The 17,945-nt window shown below is 40.0% G+C and overlaps 1 protein-coding gene across 1 annotated transcript; it reads right to left on the reverse strand.

Moving 5' to 3' along the window:
* Positions 1-14: 14 nt before the first annotated feature.
* Sar1a (secretion associated Ras related GTPase 1A) lies at positions 15-17,325 on the reverse strand. Its single transcript, XM_020162048.2, has 7 exons — positions 17,178-17,325; positions 12,696-12,769; positions 12,450-12,569; positions 11,944-12,009; positions 7,048-7,151; positions 3,581-3,712; positions 15-2,375 (listed from the first exon to the last, which is right to left on the reverse strand). Exons 2-7 carry the CDS (start codon positions 12,751-12,753, stop codon positions 2,259-2,261), a joined length of 597 nt encoding a protein of 198 aa, XP_020017637.1. The 5' UTR covers positions 12,754-12,769; positions 17,178-17,325; the 3' UTR covers positions 15-2,258.
* Positions 17,326-17,945: the final 620 nt, after the last annotated feature.

Raw genomic sequence — 17,945 nt, forward strand, 5'->3', positions numbered from 1 at the left:
AAAGAAATAGCAAATTTGTTTTTAACATTTTATTAAAATGCTTAGGATACAGATTGACTTTCTTTTGTAAATGACTGTTTTACTTTTGCTGAAATAGGACATATATGCACTCTGATAAAACAGAATGAAAAGTCTCAATTAATGGGAGTTCCTGTACAAGGCTCTGATCCTCTGTCGGAGCCTCACTCCTCACAGCAGCTTCTTTCAGCTACCTTATTTTAGGAATGGTGTTCTGTGGGGCAAGAAACAGACTGCTACCACGTGACTTTTCAACAGTCTCTTTCTCCGGTGGCCAAAGTAAACCACTTTCACAAAGAGCTGCCCTATGTAGAGTCCACAGTTTTCTAGCTTGCTACAAAGTGATTAGGGACAAGGAGGAAAAGAAAAAGAAAACTAACACTGAAGCAATCATACTTCTCATGCCTCTGGATAGAGTAGTATGGGCAACCTTTAGCCAAAGGAAATGAAAAGTATGCAAGTTTACTACCAGGTCATTCACTGTTAGCTAGATTTGTTCACTTAAGGCTTTAACCCCTTTCCAAACCAACAATTTTGTCTTATTCCAGCCACAATTGCTATAAATGCAATGCACGCAATTCCCAGATATACCTCATCCAGCCTCTTCCTTCTTTCCCTGACAGTAGACCAGAACGCTGTCCCCAAAGGTCAGTAGGCAAGACTAAGAGTGAGAAATCCAACTGAAGGATAACACTCTTGTACCCCAGAAGTATCTTTTCCACTTTTCCCTCCCACTGGATAAAGGGGTGTACTGAACTAAGGTCAGTCCTCTACAAGGAAGCATCATCATTTTCAATTTTGAGGAAATTACTGCTAACCTTGTATTAAGGGGAAAATAAATAAAGATTTCCTCCCATTTCTTAGTCTTTTATCTTTTACTACAAGGTTAGAATATAAGTTAAGATCATGAAAATCCAATTTTACACGTGGCACTAAGAAAATGGGAATGCTATAAAAAGTCATGCTTGTGACCCTCATGGGGCTGCTGCTGCTTGTCGCTCTCACTGATGTCAGCGAGTCTGCCTTCAAACTCCACACAAAGTCCTGGGGTTAGTGTTTTCCCAGCTTACATCTGAAATGAAGAAAGGCACACCAACAAAATAGAAAACCAGTGAAGAGAAACAATGTAATAAAAAGACAGAGCTCATGAACAGCCCAAGAAGCAGATCCAATTCTCCAAGCAGAAATTTTAAAGCCCACTGAGAAAGTCCAAGTATTCCAGTTCCAGATGGCAAAGTCCTTAACTCACAAAATTAAGAGGTCTTAAGCTATTAACTTTGTCCTGTGCTCCGCTATTCAAAATATTTTCCCCCTAAAATCTGTACAAAAAAAGTGAGACGCGTGCAGCATGTGACTACATGAGAGATGTTCTCAACTCTTTCATGAGGCAAAAGACAACTTTTTATAACTGAAAATGAAAAACGAAGATACTATCAAGAGAAATTAAATTTCACAACAGTATAAAAGCAAAGACTGGCTGAAACTTGTAACTTTACAAGAATAATAATATAATAACAACAGCCCACTCTATCATTCATTCCTCCACAGTGAACAATCTGCTCCCCACTCCACAATGAGGGATGATGCCAACTTACCACAGTGCAACCTGCCTCAATTGCAGGGTTCTGCTCCTTTCCTCATTTTCCATGCACAAGCTTGATGCTACCTCCAACCAGGCAGTTAGAGGGGCAGGACGGCTTCTCTCACCAACCTGCTAATTCAGCTGGCTAAATCCACCCCCCAAGCTCTGGCCTCCAATGTGTATCTGTGCATAATTTTACAAAGTATCTAAATGCCATTCACTAGTTTAAAAAAAAAAAAAAGAATAGAAAACTCTGGACCAAGTAAATTGAGAACTCAAAAAGTTAGGAGGGATACCAATTACATTAACAACACTTTCTTTAAAAAATAGAATCACTTTCTTTTGAAATCAACCACAGTGGTGAGACGTGTTTTTCTTTTCAGGTGTCCCATGATGGCACACAGCTTTACCCAGCAAATCCTGCCAGCTTCCGAGTCCCGGGATACTGACCTGCACCAGCATGTGGGGCATTACCTCCCAACAGTGTGCAGAAGAGCACATGTCACCACTGGGCGATGAGAGTTGACAGAGACTCTTGGCTTCTCAATGCCAGACATGGTTGGAGAGCTTTCCTTGTTCTATTAGAAAAGTTCATGAGGAAGCTGTGAATAGGATCAGTCCAGAGAAGTAAAACTCTTTTATTTTCACTGTCCAAACATCAGTCAATATACTGGGAGAGCCAGCGGAAACCCTCGCCATAGCCTTGCCTCTTCAACACACTACACATGAATACTTCCATGGGGCGGGCATTCAGCTCCTTCAGAGTCACATTTCCCTGAGGGAGACAAAACCAAGAAAGGCCTGTTAGCAGCTCCACAGCAGAAAAGCTTGAAAGAGTGCTTACTAACATCAGTTTTTCTGTTCCTTAAACAAAAATCTAAGTAAATATTAATCACAGATGACTACTCCAGGGCCTCTTGCTTTCACGATAGCGTAAGCAACAGAGTTCTATTCCCGCCTGTCTCTTCAAAAAGCATTTAATACCCAGCATTCATATGGAAAGTTATGGCAACAAACTAAGAAAAAAGCCATTGGGACCCAAGGAACCAACATGCTCATTGATGAATGAGGTCTGGGATTGTTTAGACATACTCAGAAGCATTCAGAAATATACACTGACAGGTTGCACTGAGGCATTAAGAACTCAGAATTCATGTGTATATAATACATGAAACTAATTGAGTAGGGAAGCATTACAAGAAAGAAACAGGTAACAGCAAAAAGATAAGGAATTATAAGTTAACACAGATCACAAAAGGGAAGATGTTTTTTAAAAATTAAATAAAAGCCTCTCAAAAGCCTATTTTTCTGTAAGAGCCTTCCTTCCAGTTAGAGGCACCATAACCTACTGATATGGAAGACTCTAATTTATTTCTGGATTTATCACTCACTTTCTGTGCAAACCTGAACAAATCATTCTCTTCTCATTTGCAAAATGGGGTAATATGCTCACCTCTCAGCAAGGAGCATGAAAATAATCAAATACTTTGATTTTAACACTTAGAAAGTGATATAAATGATTGCTCTTCTTCATAATCTGAAATCACCAGTCAAAAAACTGATTTCTAAGCTAAGAAAGGTTCTTTCAAGAATCAGAAAGGGTTTCTTTCTCAGAATTGATTTGAAAGATAATCAAAAAATTCTTAAAAGATTAAGATTGCCTTTTCTACTCATTTCTCAAGTACCTAAAGGATTCAGTTATTAGAAAATGGTTAAAGAAGGGTCTGGGGATGTAGCTCAGTGGTACGGAATTTGCCTAGGATGTGTGAGGCCCTGCACTTGATCACCAACACTGCAAAAAAAGAAAAGAAAATGGATAAAGGAAATTCTCCTGCCTTTAATAAAGTTACAAAATACTCATACTAAAATAAATCCTAAGCCTGTTCTAAACTCTTGAAAGGAGAATTTTAGATAGCCAAACATCAGTGTTTTAAACATGATGGACATCTTCTCTATACCTCCAGAATATATTTCTCTTACCTTTCCTGTGGTCTGTCCATAAAGCCCAAATATCTCACGGAGTTTTTCTTCACTGATTGCATCTGTTCTGTCAATTTTGTTTCCCAAAATAAGGATTGGCACATTGGATATTGTCTCATCAGTCATTAAAGCCTAAAGACAGCATAAAGGAAAGTTAAGTGAGGAACCTACAAAAACCTACCAGATTAATGAAAATTTTGACTTCTATTGGTCTCATAAGGAATCATATGCGAAGTAAAAAATCTGACCATCTTATGAATCTGATGAAAGGTTCACTTTGGCTTTAAGTAAAAATCCCCTAACTACTTCAACAATTCCACTGAAAGTTGTCTATTCAAAAGACAGAACCATCCCAACCTTCACTTTGAGTTGATTTGCTCAGCCACAAACCATCCTCAGAATATCCACTCAGCTGTCTTGGAATAATGAATACTACAGAGCCTGAGAGGACTACTGGAACTCAAGAATAGTCACTGAGTGCCCAGTGTGTGCAAAGCACTATTTGACACTGACAGGGACATAGAAGGCAAGGTAAGAGATACCCTGTCTTTAAGAAATCGCCATTCTATGTTCATTTTTATGTTAACAAAGCTAAGTAAGAACACAACATAGTAAACAATTGAGTGTCACAATGAATTAGGATAGAATATTAATACTAAAACAAAATCAGGGGAATTTGGGCTTGAGGAAAGTCTTAGAAAAAGATACAAAACCAAAGCTAGGCTCTGAGGAAGGGCCGGACTTGTTAAGTGAAAAGGAGGAAGAAGAACATAAGCAATGGTTTTGTAGTAGGGTAAGAATTCACAAAGCCACATGGAGTACTCTATAGCTGGACTGAAGCATTTAAGTTGACATGCAGTGAGAGTAAGTGGGATGGGAGGGGAAAACCCACATTATGGTGCCAGTCTGAAATGTTAGCTGCACTAGACCCAAAGACCACCAATCTAGAAGTGAGTGAATAAAATCTACACTTTCAGTCAGGACAATGAATTCACAAGTAGTAAGAGAAGATGATCGGTAAGACACATTTTAATGAAGAGTACCAGACACATTTTGGAGAAAGAAGTGAAGAAAATGTCTAAAAGACAGACAAAGGAGGAGTCTAGATCCAAGCATGGTGCCACATGCCTGTAACCCCAGCATTCACACCTGTAATCCCAGCAGTCAGAAGGCTGAGGCATTGTAAGTTCGAGGCCAGTCTGGGCTACGTAATGAGGCTATCTCCAAAGCAAAAAAAGCTAGGCATGGTGGTATATACTTGCAATCCCAGCAATTTAGAAGGTGGAGGCAGAAGAGAAGGATTTTGAGTTGAAAACCAGTCCTAGCTACACAGGAGGATCACAGTTCAAAACCAGCCTGGACAAAAAGTTAGTAAGACACCCATCTCAATCAGCAGCTGAGCATGGTGATACAGACCTGTCATCCCAGCTACATGAGAAGTGTAAATGCACAGGAAGTGTAAACAAAGGGATGACAGTACAGACTGGCCAAGGTATAAACATGAGACCCTATCTCAAAAATAACTATTAAAGATTGGGGCATAGCTCAAGTGGCAGAGCACCTGCTTAGGAGGCACGAGGCCCTGAGTTCAAACCCCAGTACTGCCAAAAACCCTCCTCTCATAAAGAAAACCAGGGCTGGGGGCATTACTTAGTACATGCAAGACCTTGAGTTAAATTCCTAGTATTCTGCCCCCCACCAAAGAAAAAGAGAGTTGTGAAAGCTGGCACAAATTTCAAGAATGGGCATCTAATTCTGACGGGAAAGCTAGAAGGGAAAACCACAGTTGAAAGGATGAAAAGGAACATGCTCTGATCCATCTTGAATTCTAAGAAATGTCACACAAATCACAGTAAGGATGTCACTCATTAAGTACTGACAAAGTACTTAATAGGTGTTCAAAGCTGTACTAGATACAGGGGTTTCACAAGGAAATAAGACAAAGTCCTACCATGTAAGGAAGAGACCTACAAAAAAATTAGTGAAGACAACATATATTTAAGGGGGAGATGGAGGGAAAACACAGTCTAAGAAGTCAGGGATGGCCTCCCAGAAGTAATCATACCTGAACTCTGAGACCTTTCAAAGGAAACAGCAAAAGGGAGGTGGTGAGAAGAGGGACAGGTGAGGAAGCCAGGCAGGGCTTCCTTGCATATATTCAAGGAAGGACAAGTTGTTCTGTATGTTTGGAATGTAGTTTAAGGTAGATAGCAGAAAGGATGGATGCTGGAGTTAAAAAACAGTGGAAGGATCATGAAAGAAGATCTTACATACTACGCAAAAGATTTGTAGACGGTGATAGAAAACTGTTAAGGATATTAAGCAATGCAATGACAAGTCCAAAAAAGTCCCTTCTTGAATTAAAGTACATGGCAGAGTGGTGGCAGAGTCTATAATTCAAGGGTTCCTGGACAGCAGGTCCAAGAAGGTGGTGGAGGAAGATGAATAGCTTCATTCTGGGAGGAAGAGTCCATAGGAGGAACTGAATAGTAGGCAGCATTATGCAGGAGACTGGAGTTCAGAAGTCTGAACAAAAGAACTCCATCTGGGAGTCACTGATGTGGGTGGCAGATAAACAGGAGTACATGAGACTAGCCTGGGAGAAAGTACAGACCCTGGGGAAAACCACATTTATAGGCTAAACAGAGGAACAAGTGCTTGTGAAAGGAACTGAGAAATACCAGCTAGAGAAAGCACTAAAATCAAGAGTGTAAAGGGGAGTCTAAGGAAAGGAAGAGTAGCCAGAGCCAACAGGACTTCCCGGTAGGAAATTCCACATGAGGCAACACATCGAGACTTGAGAAACATACTTAAAATACACTTGAGACAGATTCAAATTGCCAGAAACAAAAGTGCAGGGAAACAGTTATAAATTGAAGAGAAAGAAGAGAGATACGGTAAAAGAATAGGAATAATTAGAAATCATCATTATAGAAATCACTGAGCCAAGAAAAGGCAATGTTGACAAAGGAGAAATTCTGAAGTGAGTCCTTGATAGTATCAAAGGATAAATGAGACCAAAAAATTGAAGACTGCCAACAGACTGGTAAGGTCTGGCTAGTAATACAGAGGAAGGGTAGTAGGCATAACCGCAGAAGGAGGCAGATTCAAAAATGCAAAGAACTCCATTATTTCTTCAAGGGGTTCACTATGCCAACACCACATTCAGGTAACCAAATGTGTTACATGAAAGGGTATGCCATTAACTATGCTGGAACAACAGGCATAAACTGCAGGAGGAGTGTTCTGATTAATCGTGGCCATACAGTCAACTTATGATAGATACACTCTGAAGTTAATTTATTCAAGTTCAAACTGAGGTTCCTCGGGACATTGAAAAACAAGGTCTTTGATTTCAAAACATTTTCTTCTTGTGACTAGGACTTTGACCACATGCTAACTGGCACTACTGAACTGTATTTCTTGAAAGAAATAGAGGCCAAGAAAAGAAATATATATATACATACATTAAGCTCAACTTTAGATTCCATGAGGCGAGAATGATCTGCACAGTCCACCAGAAAGACAATCCCATTAATTGCTGGGAGATAATTTTTCCAAACCCGACGTGCTAAAAGACAAAGTTTATACTTGCATCAACAAAAAAATTTTTTTTTCATTTTTCTTTTATTATTCGTATGTGCATACAAGGCTTGGTTCATTTCTCCCCCCTGCCCCCACCCCCTCCCTTACCACCCACTCCGCCCCCTCATCTCCCCCCACCTCAATACCCAGCAGAAACTATTTTGCCCTTATTTCTAATTTTGTTGTAGAGAGAGTATAAGCAATAATAGGAAGGAACAAGGGTTTTTGCTGGTTGAGATAAGGATAACTATACAGGGCATTAACTCACATTGATTTCCTGTGCGTGGGGGTGTTACCTTCTAGGTTAATTCTTTTTGATCTAACCTTTTCTCTAGTACCTGTTCCCCTTTTCCTATTGGCCTCAGTTGCTTTAAGGTATCTGCTTTAGTTTCTCTGCATTAAGGGCAACAAATGCTAGCTAGTTTTTTAGGTGTCTTACCTATCCTCACCCCTCCCTTGTGTGCTCTCGCTTTTATCATGTGCTCATAGTCCAATCCCATTGTTGTGTTTGCCCTTGATCTAATGTCCACATATGAGGGAGAACATACGATTTTTGGTCTTTTGAGCCAGGCTAACCTCACTCAGAATGATGTTCTCCAATTCCATCCATTTACCAGCGAATGATAACATTTCGTTCTTCTTCATGGCTGCATAAAATTCCATTGTGTATAGATACCACATTTTCTTAATCCATTCGTCAGTGCTGGGGCATCTTGGCTGTTTCCATAACTTGGCTATTGTGAATAGTGCCGCAATAAACATGGGTGTGCAGGTGCCTCTGGAGTAAAAGTCTTTTGGGTATATCCCCAAGAGTGGTATTGCTGGATCAAATGGTAGATCGATGTCCAGCTTTTTAAGTAGCCTCCAAATTTTTTTCCAGAGTGGTTGTACTAGTCTACATTTCCACCAACAGTGTAAGAGGGTTCCTTTTTCCCCGCATCCTCGCCAACACCTGTTGTTGGTGGTGTTGCTGATGATGGCTATTCTAACAGGGGTGAGGTGGAATCTTAGCGTGGTTTTAATTTGCATTTCCTATATTGCTAGAGAGGTGAGCATTTTTTCATGTGTTTTCTGGCCATTTGAATTTCTTCTTTTGAGAAAGTTCTGTTTAGTTCTCATGCCCATTTCTTTATTGGTTCATTAGTTTTGGTAGAATTTAGTTTTTTAAGTTCCCTGTATATTCTGGTTATCAGTCCTTTGTCTGATGTATAGTTGGCAAATATATTCTCCCACTCTGTGGGTGTTCTCTTCAGTTTAGAGACCATTTCTTTTGATGAACAGAAGCTTTTTAGTTTTATGAGGTCCCATTTATCTATGCTATCTCTTAGTTGCTGTGCTGCTGGGGTTTCATTGAGAAAGTTCTTACCTATACCTACTAACTCCAGAGTATTTCCTACTCTTTCTTGTATCAACTTAAGAGTTTGGGGTCTGATATTAAGATCCTTGATCCATTTTGAGTTAATCTTGGTATAGGGTGATATACATGATCTAGTTTCAGTTTTTTGCAGACTGCTAACCAGTTTTCCCAGCAGGTTTTGTTGAAGAGGCTGCTATTTCTCCATCGTATATTTTTAGCTGCTTTGTCAAAGATAAGTTGCTTATAGTTGTGTGGCTTCATATCTGGATCCTCTATTCTGTTCCACTGGTCTTCATGTCTGTTTTTGTGCCAGTACCATGCTGTTTTTATTGTTATTGCTTTGTAATATAGTTTGAAGTCAGGTATTGTGATACCTCCTGCATTGTTCTTTTGATTGAGTATTGCCTTGGCTATTCGTGGCCTCTTGTGTTTCCATATAAATTTAACAGTAGATTTTTCAATCTCTTTAATGAATGTCATTGGAATTTTGATGGGAATTGCATTAAACATGTAGATTACTTTTGGGAGTATAGACATTTTTACTATATTGATTCTTCCAACCCATGAGCATGGGAGATCTCTCCACTTTCTATAATCTTCCTCAATCTCTTTCTTCAGAAGTGTATAGTTTTCCTTGTAGAGGTCATTCACATCTTTTGTTAGGTTCTCAATTTTCTATAAAATGGGCAAATGGCTGGTTTCAATCCGTATGGATTCTCCGTGTCCTGGTCAATAGCTAAGTTAAAACACAGGATGCAAACTAATGGTCCATAAGCTAAACTTTATTTCTGTAGTTTCTACCTTCCTTTAAAAAAAAAAAAAGCAACATGTAGCAATCCTATGCCTACTTAACCACATGCCAATATTCATTAGAGGTGAACAAGTGGTGGCTACCCCTTTAGATGAAGTCTGAGTTCTTTAGCTTACCAATTTTCCCCACTCCCTAGTGTCTTACACTTAATCAATTTGACTCATTTAAGTGACCTGTAGCCAATTTTGTTTGCAACCTCTCTTTAAAAAAAAAAGTCAGGATACAAATTACTTGTCCACACAACTTTAGTCCCAAGTTAGCTCCTAACCAACTAACATGTATGTGTTCACACACTTATCTGTTGAGCCCTCAGGGGTACTGGGCCTAAAAGGTGGTTGAAGCCCCCAGGCCAGTTACTATAGCCTCCCATATTTACCCAAAAGTCCTAGAAATGTTGTTGTTGTTGTTTTTGTTGTCTGTTTGTGACAGGATATTCCTATATAAACCAGGCTGGCCTGGAACTCTCAGCTTCCTACCTCAGCCTCCCAAGTACCAAGATTATAGGTGTAGAATGATTTTTGGTTTTCTTTTGTGACAAGAGGTAATAAATGTCAGGAAGTAGTGCTTTAATTGTACTACAATTTCTACCCATTCATTTCTCGTCATTACAATGGAATGAACAAGGAAGTATGTCTACATTCAATGGTAAATAACAATTACCTGATCATTTCTGAAAGTGGGGCCTTCCACACTTTCCCTTCTGTTATTGTTCAACAAAACCCAAAAGCTAAATTTATTACACAAATAATCTACAATTCCCAGTTCCAGTATCTAAAGACATCTGGTGTCTATTCATTTGGCATTCTCAGATTATCTTGGTTCAGGTTTATCTAGCTCTGAATTTATAAGCAATTATAAATAAATCCTTTTTTGAAATAAGCAGAAAACACCAAATACCCATTCCTACCCAAATGAAAAGAACACAAGCTCATTACAGAAAAAAAGGAAACAAAAATTTACAATCCCTCCGGAAAAACACACCCATTGACATTCTGGTATATGGTTCATCCAATCTTTTTCTGCACAGGTATTTTATGTGATTGTAATCATACATCATTTATGATTTTTCAAGATATAAATATTGAGTTAAGTAAATGTAATATATTAATGAAATCACTGAGTATAAAATTATTAGGTTAAACAATTGGAAACTACCAATATGCTACTTTTTAACTATAGTTTTTTAAAAAAACTATTATTAGATTTAACTTACAATGTTCCAGAGGGCAATGTGGGGAAAAAAAAGTTCTAAAAGACTTCTTAATAACAATTGACAGAATCTCAATAGTTTTTTATTTTCTTCCAAACTTAACCAGGATATTTATTCCCACATCTTAAATGTTTTAATTCTACACCTACAGTCTTGCCAAGTGTAAACTGAGTGTCCATCAGATAAAGATTCCCAGTCTGTATAAAATATATAGAAGAGGGGTTAGGAGTTAGAAGTTAGGTACAACACATGCCTAGCATACACAAGGCCTTCAGTTTGATCTCCAACAGCAGGGGAAACACACACAGACACATGCACACACAAAATACCTAATGGGAATCTGGAAAACAGACATAGCCTGGGTAAGGCAAAAAGGACTTATAAGAAGAGCAACACAGTAGAAGAAAATGTTCCAATGGTCCCAAATTGGCAAATACATACAAAAGTAACAGTTTATTATTATTTTTTGGCAGTACTGGGGTTTGAACTCAGGGCTTTGTGCTTGTTAAGCAGGCACTCTATGCAAGCCATACTTCCAGCCTCATAAAAGTAACAGTTTAGACTGCAGTGATTATAAGTAACTACTATGTCATTTTGGCAACTTTTGATAGGTTTGAAATTTCTTACAATAAGTTAATTTCTTACATGTTAGTATTCCAATGAACAAAGCATACAAAAGAGATTTGGTAACTAACTACAGTATGTGATATACTCCCCTGCTGAGGAACAAATGCTATAAAAGATTATGGAACAACTGACAAAAAAGAAATACACAGTATGGAGTAGATAAAATTTTGATAAAAAAATTATGATTATTAAGGGAATACTCTTATTCTTAGGAAATAGGCCCTAAGGTATTAAGAAATAAAGGGGAGGCATCATGTTCTCACCAATTATTCAGGAAAAGATTAAACATCAGTATTTGAGAGAGACAGACTAATAAATTGGGACAATGGAATTCCCTGCATATACTGCAATTTTTGACAAGCTTGAAATTACTTAAAAAATTTTGACAAGCTTGAAATTACTTAAGAAGCCAGGTTCCAGTGGCTCACACCTATAATCCTAACTACTTAGGAGGACGAAATCAGGAGGATCACAGTTTCAGGCCAACCACACCAAGTAATTCTTGCAACTCCCCCCATCTCCAAAATAACCAGAGCAAAATGAACAGGAGGTGGGCTCAAGTGGTAGAGCACCTACTTTGCAAACACAAAGTACTGAGTTCAAACCCCAGTTCCACCAAAAAAAAAAAAAAAAGTAGATAAAACAATTTTGCTGAAGTAAGATTCCAATCGTAAATACAAGTAATTTACAAGGTAAAAATGACAGATTGGTTTGAGGAAAGGAGCATGAAATGAACTATGTAAATCAAACCATACTTCCACTGAATCTCTTACCTTGCTCATGCCCACCAAGATCAAAAGTTGTAAAAGTCATTCCAGCAATTGTCAGCTCTTCTGATGCTGAAAAAATGTTTAAAAAGTAGAGAGAGAAAATAAATAAACTTTTCCAACCACAAGCCCAACTGGCAGGGCTATAAACCAATACTAATGTAAAACTTAATGAAGTTTTCACCTTCATTAAAAAAAGAAAAAGATATAGGAGTGATAACCTTCTTAACCTAGTCTAAAAAACCTAGTTTCTTTTCCCCCAAGATGTTCTCTGCTTCTTAAGAAGAATCTTTGAGAGATGTATCCCATTATAGAACTTGTTAGATGTAGCAAAGTTCCAGAAGCTGAGAGTATATGACCTGAGTATTTCCTAGAAGTAACTTCAAAGTGAGCTGGCTTCTGGGAGCTCAGAATGCTCTTTAATAAAAGAACTACATTAATTAAGGATTTATCCTCCAAGCCTCACAATGATTTTCAAAGATCAAAAGGTCACCTGGTACTTTCAAACCTACTCGGATGTAATGTTGGAACATGTTGGCCCAATCTGTCATCTTTGAGCATGTGAAGAAGAGTAGTTTTGCCTGCATTATCCAAACCCAAGAATACAAGCTTCCCAGATTTCTTGTAGAGTCCTAAAAGAGAAAGGAATTTTCCATATAAATTGTCTTTGTACACACCAAAAGCTGCATGTATTTAAATGTTGGGAGAAAGTGCACAAAATTTGAAACCTACAAAATAGTTTAAGGAAATGTCTTTACCTAGGAACTGAAGCACACTGCTGAAGCCATTGTAGATCCACTCAAAGATGAAAGACATTATTAATGCTTACTACCTGTAGAAAATAGGAAAGTAGCAAACATTAGCTTTCTGAGTGCCAACACTGTTCTGGCAAAGTTAACTCTTATTCCCTATGCATATTCACAGGCCCTTTTCTTCTAGTTTAAGCACACAAAAAATATAAACTCACCTCTCTCCCCCTTAAGACAAGAATTTTGCGCCCTGGAAGGATATCTATAAGAGTCTCATGTCTACACAAATTCATGGTTTCCTAATAGTTATCAATCTGAAACTCAGAGAACTAGAGGTTACAGATATACTTCCCTCTTTTACTGTGTGATTCACTCCTCCAGGTAGCTGCTTGTTCACATTCCCTAGATACACCAATTCTGTCTACCAGTCAGCAATGCCTCTAAGAAATTAGTCTCATCAATAATCTGAATCAGTTCCAGGTGCTGGTGGCTCAGACCTGTAATCCTAGCTACTTGGGAGGCAGAGATCAGGAGGATCTCAGTTTGAAGCCAGCCTGAGCAAATAGTTCACAAGACCCTATCTTGAAAATATCCAACATGAAAAAGGGCTGGACAGAGTGGTTCAAGCTGTAGAGTATCTGCCTAGCAAGTGTGAGGCCCTCAGGTCAAACCCCAGTACTGCCAAAAATAATAATAATAATAGTAACAGTAGTAATAATAATTTGGATCAAAAGTCCATATAGATGCACTACATAGAAAACAGGAATGAAAAGTATATTACCCTATCCTGTAAACAGCTGTAAAAAATAATCACTTAGCCTGGCACTGGTGGCTTATACCTGTAATCCTAGCTACTGAGGAGGTAGAGATCAGGAGGATCATGGTTTGAAACCAGCCCGGGCAAATAGTTTGAGAGACCCTATCTCGGAAAAAACCCATCACAAAAAAGGGCTGGTGGAGTGGCTCAAGCTGTAGGCCTGAATTCAAACCCCAGTACCACAAAAATCAATAACTAAATAAAGTCACTTAAAATCCTATTTGCTGGCCCAATTTGCCCTGCTCCACTTACCAATACTATCTCTTCTTAAAACAATTATTTATCGAACCCCTTTTGCAGATTTTTTTTTTCAACTTACTGTACAGAACCATGAAGGTATACAATCCCTTCATAACATAAATAATCAAGTACATTTTACAAATTCTTATTCTCTTAAAATAAGAATGCTCAGCCAGGCACTGGTGGCTCATGCCTGTAATCAAGACTGAAATTGGGAGGACTGTAATTCACAGCCAGCCCAGGCAAATAGTTCAAGTCCCCCATCTCCAAAATAACCAGAGCAAAAACGGACTTGGAGGTGTGGTTCAAGCAGTAGAGTGCCTGTTTTACAAGTGCAAAGCCCTGAATTCAATTAAACCCCAATCCTGTCAAAGAAAAAAAAAAACAACTCATTCATAATATAGCAGTAGGTTCCTAAATAAATAGGTATCTTAATTAGTACTGATATTAGCACCATTTTTCCTACTATTTCCCAAAGACTACACCAAACAATAACCCAAAGCTACTAACAGGTCTATATACAAGCAAAAGGATCTCTGAGTACTGGACCTGATCTCAGATCCTATTGCTTGTATGTATCTCTGAGTGAAGTTAAGAGGGAAGAATCTAGAGATACTGGTAGGTCTTAAGGTTTCTTAGCATTACATTTTCTGATCACACTGAATTTTTGCCTCTATCTGATTTAGTGAAGAAAAAAAAATCATTACTTTCACTCCTCTCCATCAGCAGGAACACCTCAACACATCACAGGCTTTACACTAGATGTGACCAACTGCAATCACTAAAACTTTTAACAACTGGGAAAGGGGTTACCCACAAAGCATTCTTACACACACACATATTTTTATAAGAGAGACAGGGTATAAGAGACAGTGTCTGGCCGTATTGACCAGCCTGACTTAGAGTGCTTGGGCTCAAGCCTCCTTCTATGTCAGCCTCCCAAGTAGCTGGAATAACAGGGACATGCCCCGCTCCCCCTATAGTCTTCAGAAAATTCTGACTGAAGAGGAAGCTAAAAAACGGAGATAATAAATGTTTTTCCTTTCTTTTTATCAGGTCTGTGGCCAGACCTATAAACCTTAGGCCTACTTAATGCTTACTTTCCTTAGCTCCTATCATACAGGGACAAATAAAGTACAAGTCTGGGTGAAGGTACAAACTAAGGAAAAAGGTTCTATGTAAAGATACTAAAGTTTTGTTTTGTTCTTTTCATTAATATTCAAATATATCTTGGCAGAAAAACAGAACACACGAGCATGATAAATAATATTTGTCTGGAAATATAGCACTTTCAGAAATCCAATTAACTTGGCGCTTTGTTCCTTTATGGAGCAGCCAATTGCTATTATCCCCCCTTTTAATGGTATCCTAATAAATCTTTGAAAAATAATAAAAAAAAATCCAATAGCTTAAATATACTTGCAAAGGGCCTATATTTAAGTTGCCGTTTAACGTAGGTAAATAAAAGAACAATGTGCCTTTCCTGTGCAGTCTACCCAAATCAGACATCCTCCCCCATCTCTTGTCAATTATTGCTTGAACAGCTCACCTTTACAGAGCACTCCTCATTAGGGTCACTTTCACTCTGACCACCCCTCTACCGCCCAACCCTTGTGTATTTATGTGTACTACACTGGTTTGTTGTCAGCACTTTATAGGCTCTTTTTAAAATTTTACCACATTTTAGAACTATTCCCAACCAGGTGAATTATGCAAAGAGCACAATGGGAAAACCCCACACCTTAAGAAATTTCTTACAGTAACTGAACTATTTTGACTACAATTTATTTCTCCTTGACATTCTTCTTAAAAAAAATTCTATGAATCTTCCCTCCAAAATGATCTATGGAAAGTATTTGAAGAAACTCTTCAAGTACTGCATCCAGAGCTGGGATGTACTCAGCGCTACTCAAGTTAAGGAAATGGCCCTGATGGCTCGTCCATCCTTGAGATCTCAGGATCTACACCAAGTCTTCAGTAGTTTTAGAGTTTATACAGAACCTGCACAAACATCTCGTTTCATCCTCACACCAACTCTACCAAGCAGGGATTATTGGCCTCATTTAACAAAATGAAGATGAGGACATTCCTAGACTAGCCAACTTGTTCAAGATTGCTCAGCTGAAAAATGTAACAGTTCCAGGACTTAAACCCTCCTCTTTTAACACCAAAGTCAAAGCCCTTCCTGAAAGAATCACAATCTTGCTTTTTTTAAAAAAGGAAACTTACTTCCATAACCTACCAACTACACCATCAAAGTCTTCCCAACACACATCTTTTGGGTGGTCTTAAAATAATTAGCATCTTGTTTATTTTCTATTCTTGATCCACCTATAGCAAGTTAGACTACTCTCTAAGAGCTCTAAAGACCAGCAAAAACACTGCTTCACCTAAAATGAAAACTTACACATTTCAGGCTGGACTGATTCAAAGGAGAAGCATCGCCAAACTGACCATTAACCTATTAAAAAATTTACACATTTCTATACTCAGGGCAAATTCAAAACTGCATTCCAGACAGATCTACAGTAGTAAACAACTGGTTTTTAGCTAAGAAACTCTACTTAGCTACAGGGGTAAATGTCAAGGGTCAGCCCCATGGCAATGTCCCAAAACCTCCTGTATCATCCTAAGCAGATTCATTCCCTGTAAGGAAAAAGACAAGAGCAAAGGAGAACACTGAGACGTGGGCTGGCGGAGTGGCTCACGAAGTAGAGCGTCGTCTGCCTACCAAGCGTGAAACCCTGAGCTCAAACTCCAGTACAGAAAAAAAAAAAAAAAAAGGGACGACTCAGAGGCAATTTGGTACCAGCCTTACCTCGGCTACAGTCATGAAAACACTAATCTATGCCAAACGCCCATGAGGGAATTTTTTCCATGCACAGAAGAGAGGGAAAAATAGGGAGATGGAAGGAGAAAACACAGGGCTCCACACAGGACACGAGATGACAACAGAAAGCTAGTGTGGGGAGGAGCCCTGGACTAGGAGCCTGTACACCTGGTTGGAGAGTTCACACCTGCAGCTGCAGGGCCTTGCCTAGCCTCAGTCCCTGAATCTACAAAACAAGATGAGCATTAAGGAATCCCATCACCCTCACTGAGGACTGAGGCTCATCGGAGACAGAGAACACGAAGCGTTTTGTAAACCAGGGCGCACAGTGTAAGCAAGGAAATTGTTATCCGGCCCAGCAGCTGCAAGACTCCCGAGAGGAATGCAGGTGGGCCCCCTACCCCAGAGGCCGACAGGAGATTGAGGAGACCGGGCCGAGTCGGCCCGTCCCCGCCCAGAACCGGCCCCGTGGCCCCACAGAACCGCCTGCGTGTCACTTCCCCCCCCAACCCCGTCCGGGCTGGCCTCTATCCCGACATTCCCCGCTGTCCGCCCCAGCCCCTCGGACGCCGGCTGCCTCCTCCACCAAGGCCCCTTGACTCACGGCCCGAGGGGCTCCTCCGGTGTCGGCGGACGGCTTGGACCCTCCCTCACAGCACACAGACCAGCAGCACCCGGGGCCGCCAGCAACTCGCCGGATATACGTCACCCCCTCTCCCCCGAGACTTCCGGGTGCGTGCTTGCCACACCCCTTCGTAGCGTCACGCTGCTCTGCCCGGGGAACCTCTCCACCAGCCACTCAGGCGGTGGGGGGACGGGCCTAAGGCGTGACGTACCCCGATTGGAGGCGTGCCTCGAGTTGGCCCCGCCTACTCTTGTAGGGCTTGCAGGCCGCGCGATACGTGGCACTACCGGTCCCTGCTGGCTGGGGCAGCGTTTCAGAGGCTGTGGTGGCTTTTGACTCTCGGTGCCAATCCTGCTGCCTTCCCAGACACACTGAGGAGTCCGAAGGGGAGACCAACGGTTAGATGGCTTCTGGAAAAAAAGAGTTAGCTTTGGGGCCTCGTCCTCGGGTGGATGCCACCAAGCTTTTGCTTTAAATCACATTTTCCCTGCTCTGGAAGAATCTGTTTGCTTAGAAAAACAGTATTTATTGAGCACTTAAGTTCCGGTACCCTCATTACAGGTACGGTTGTTATGTCCATTGGACAAATGAAAGAGGCGAAGTTCAAAACAGTCAAGTAACCAAGCCCAAGTGTATGCAGTTGAGAAGTGACGGAGCAACCTGTCCCGCTGTGCAATTTCTCATTTGGTTCTGCGGACAGCCTGGGAGACTGGTATCAGTGTCACTCCCACTTTATACGTAATAGTT

The sequence above is a fragment of the Castor canadensis genome, chromosome 7 (assembly GCF_047511655.1).
Source record: "Castor canadensis chromosome 7, mCasCan1.hap1v2, whole genome shotgun sequence".
Lineage (NCBI taxonomy): Eukaryota > Metazoa > Chordata > Mammalia > Rodentia > Castoridae > Castor > Castor canadensis.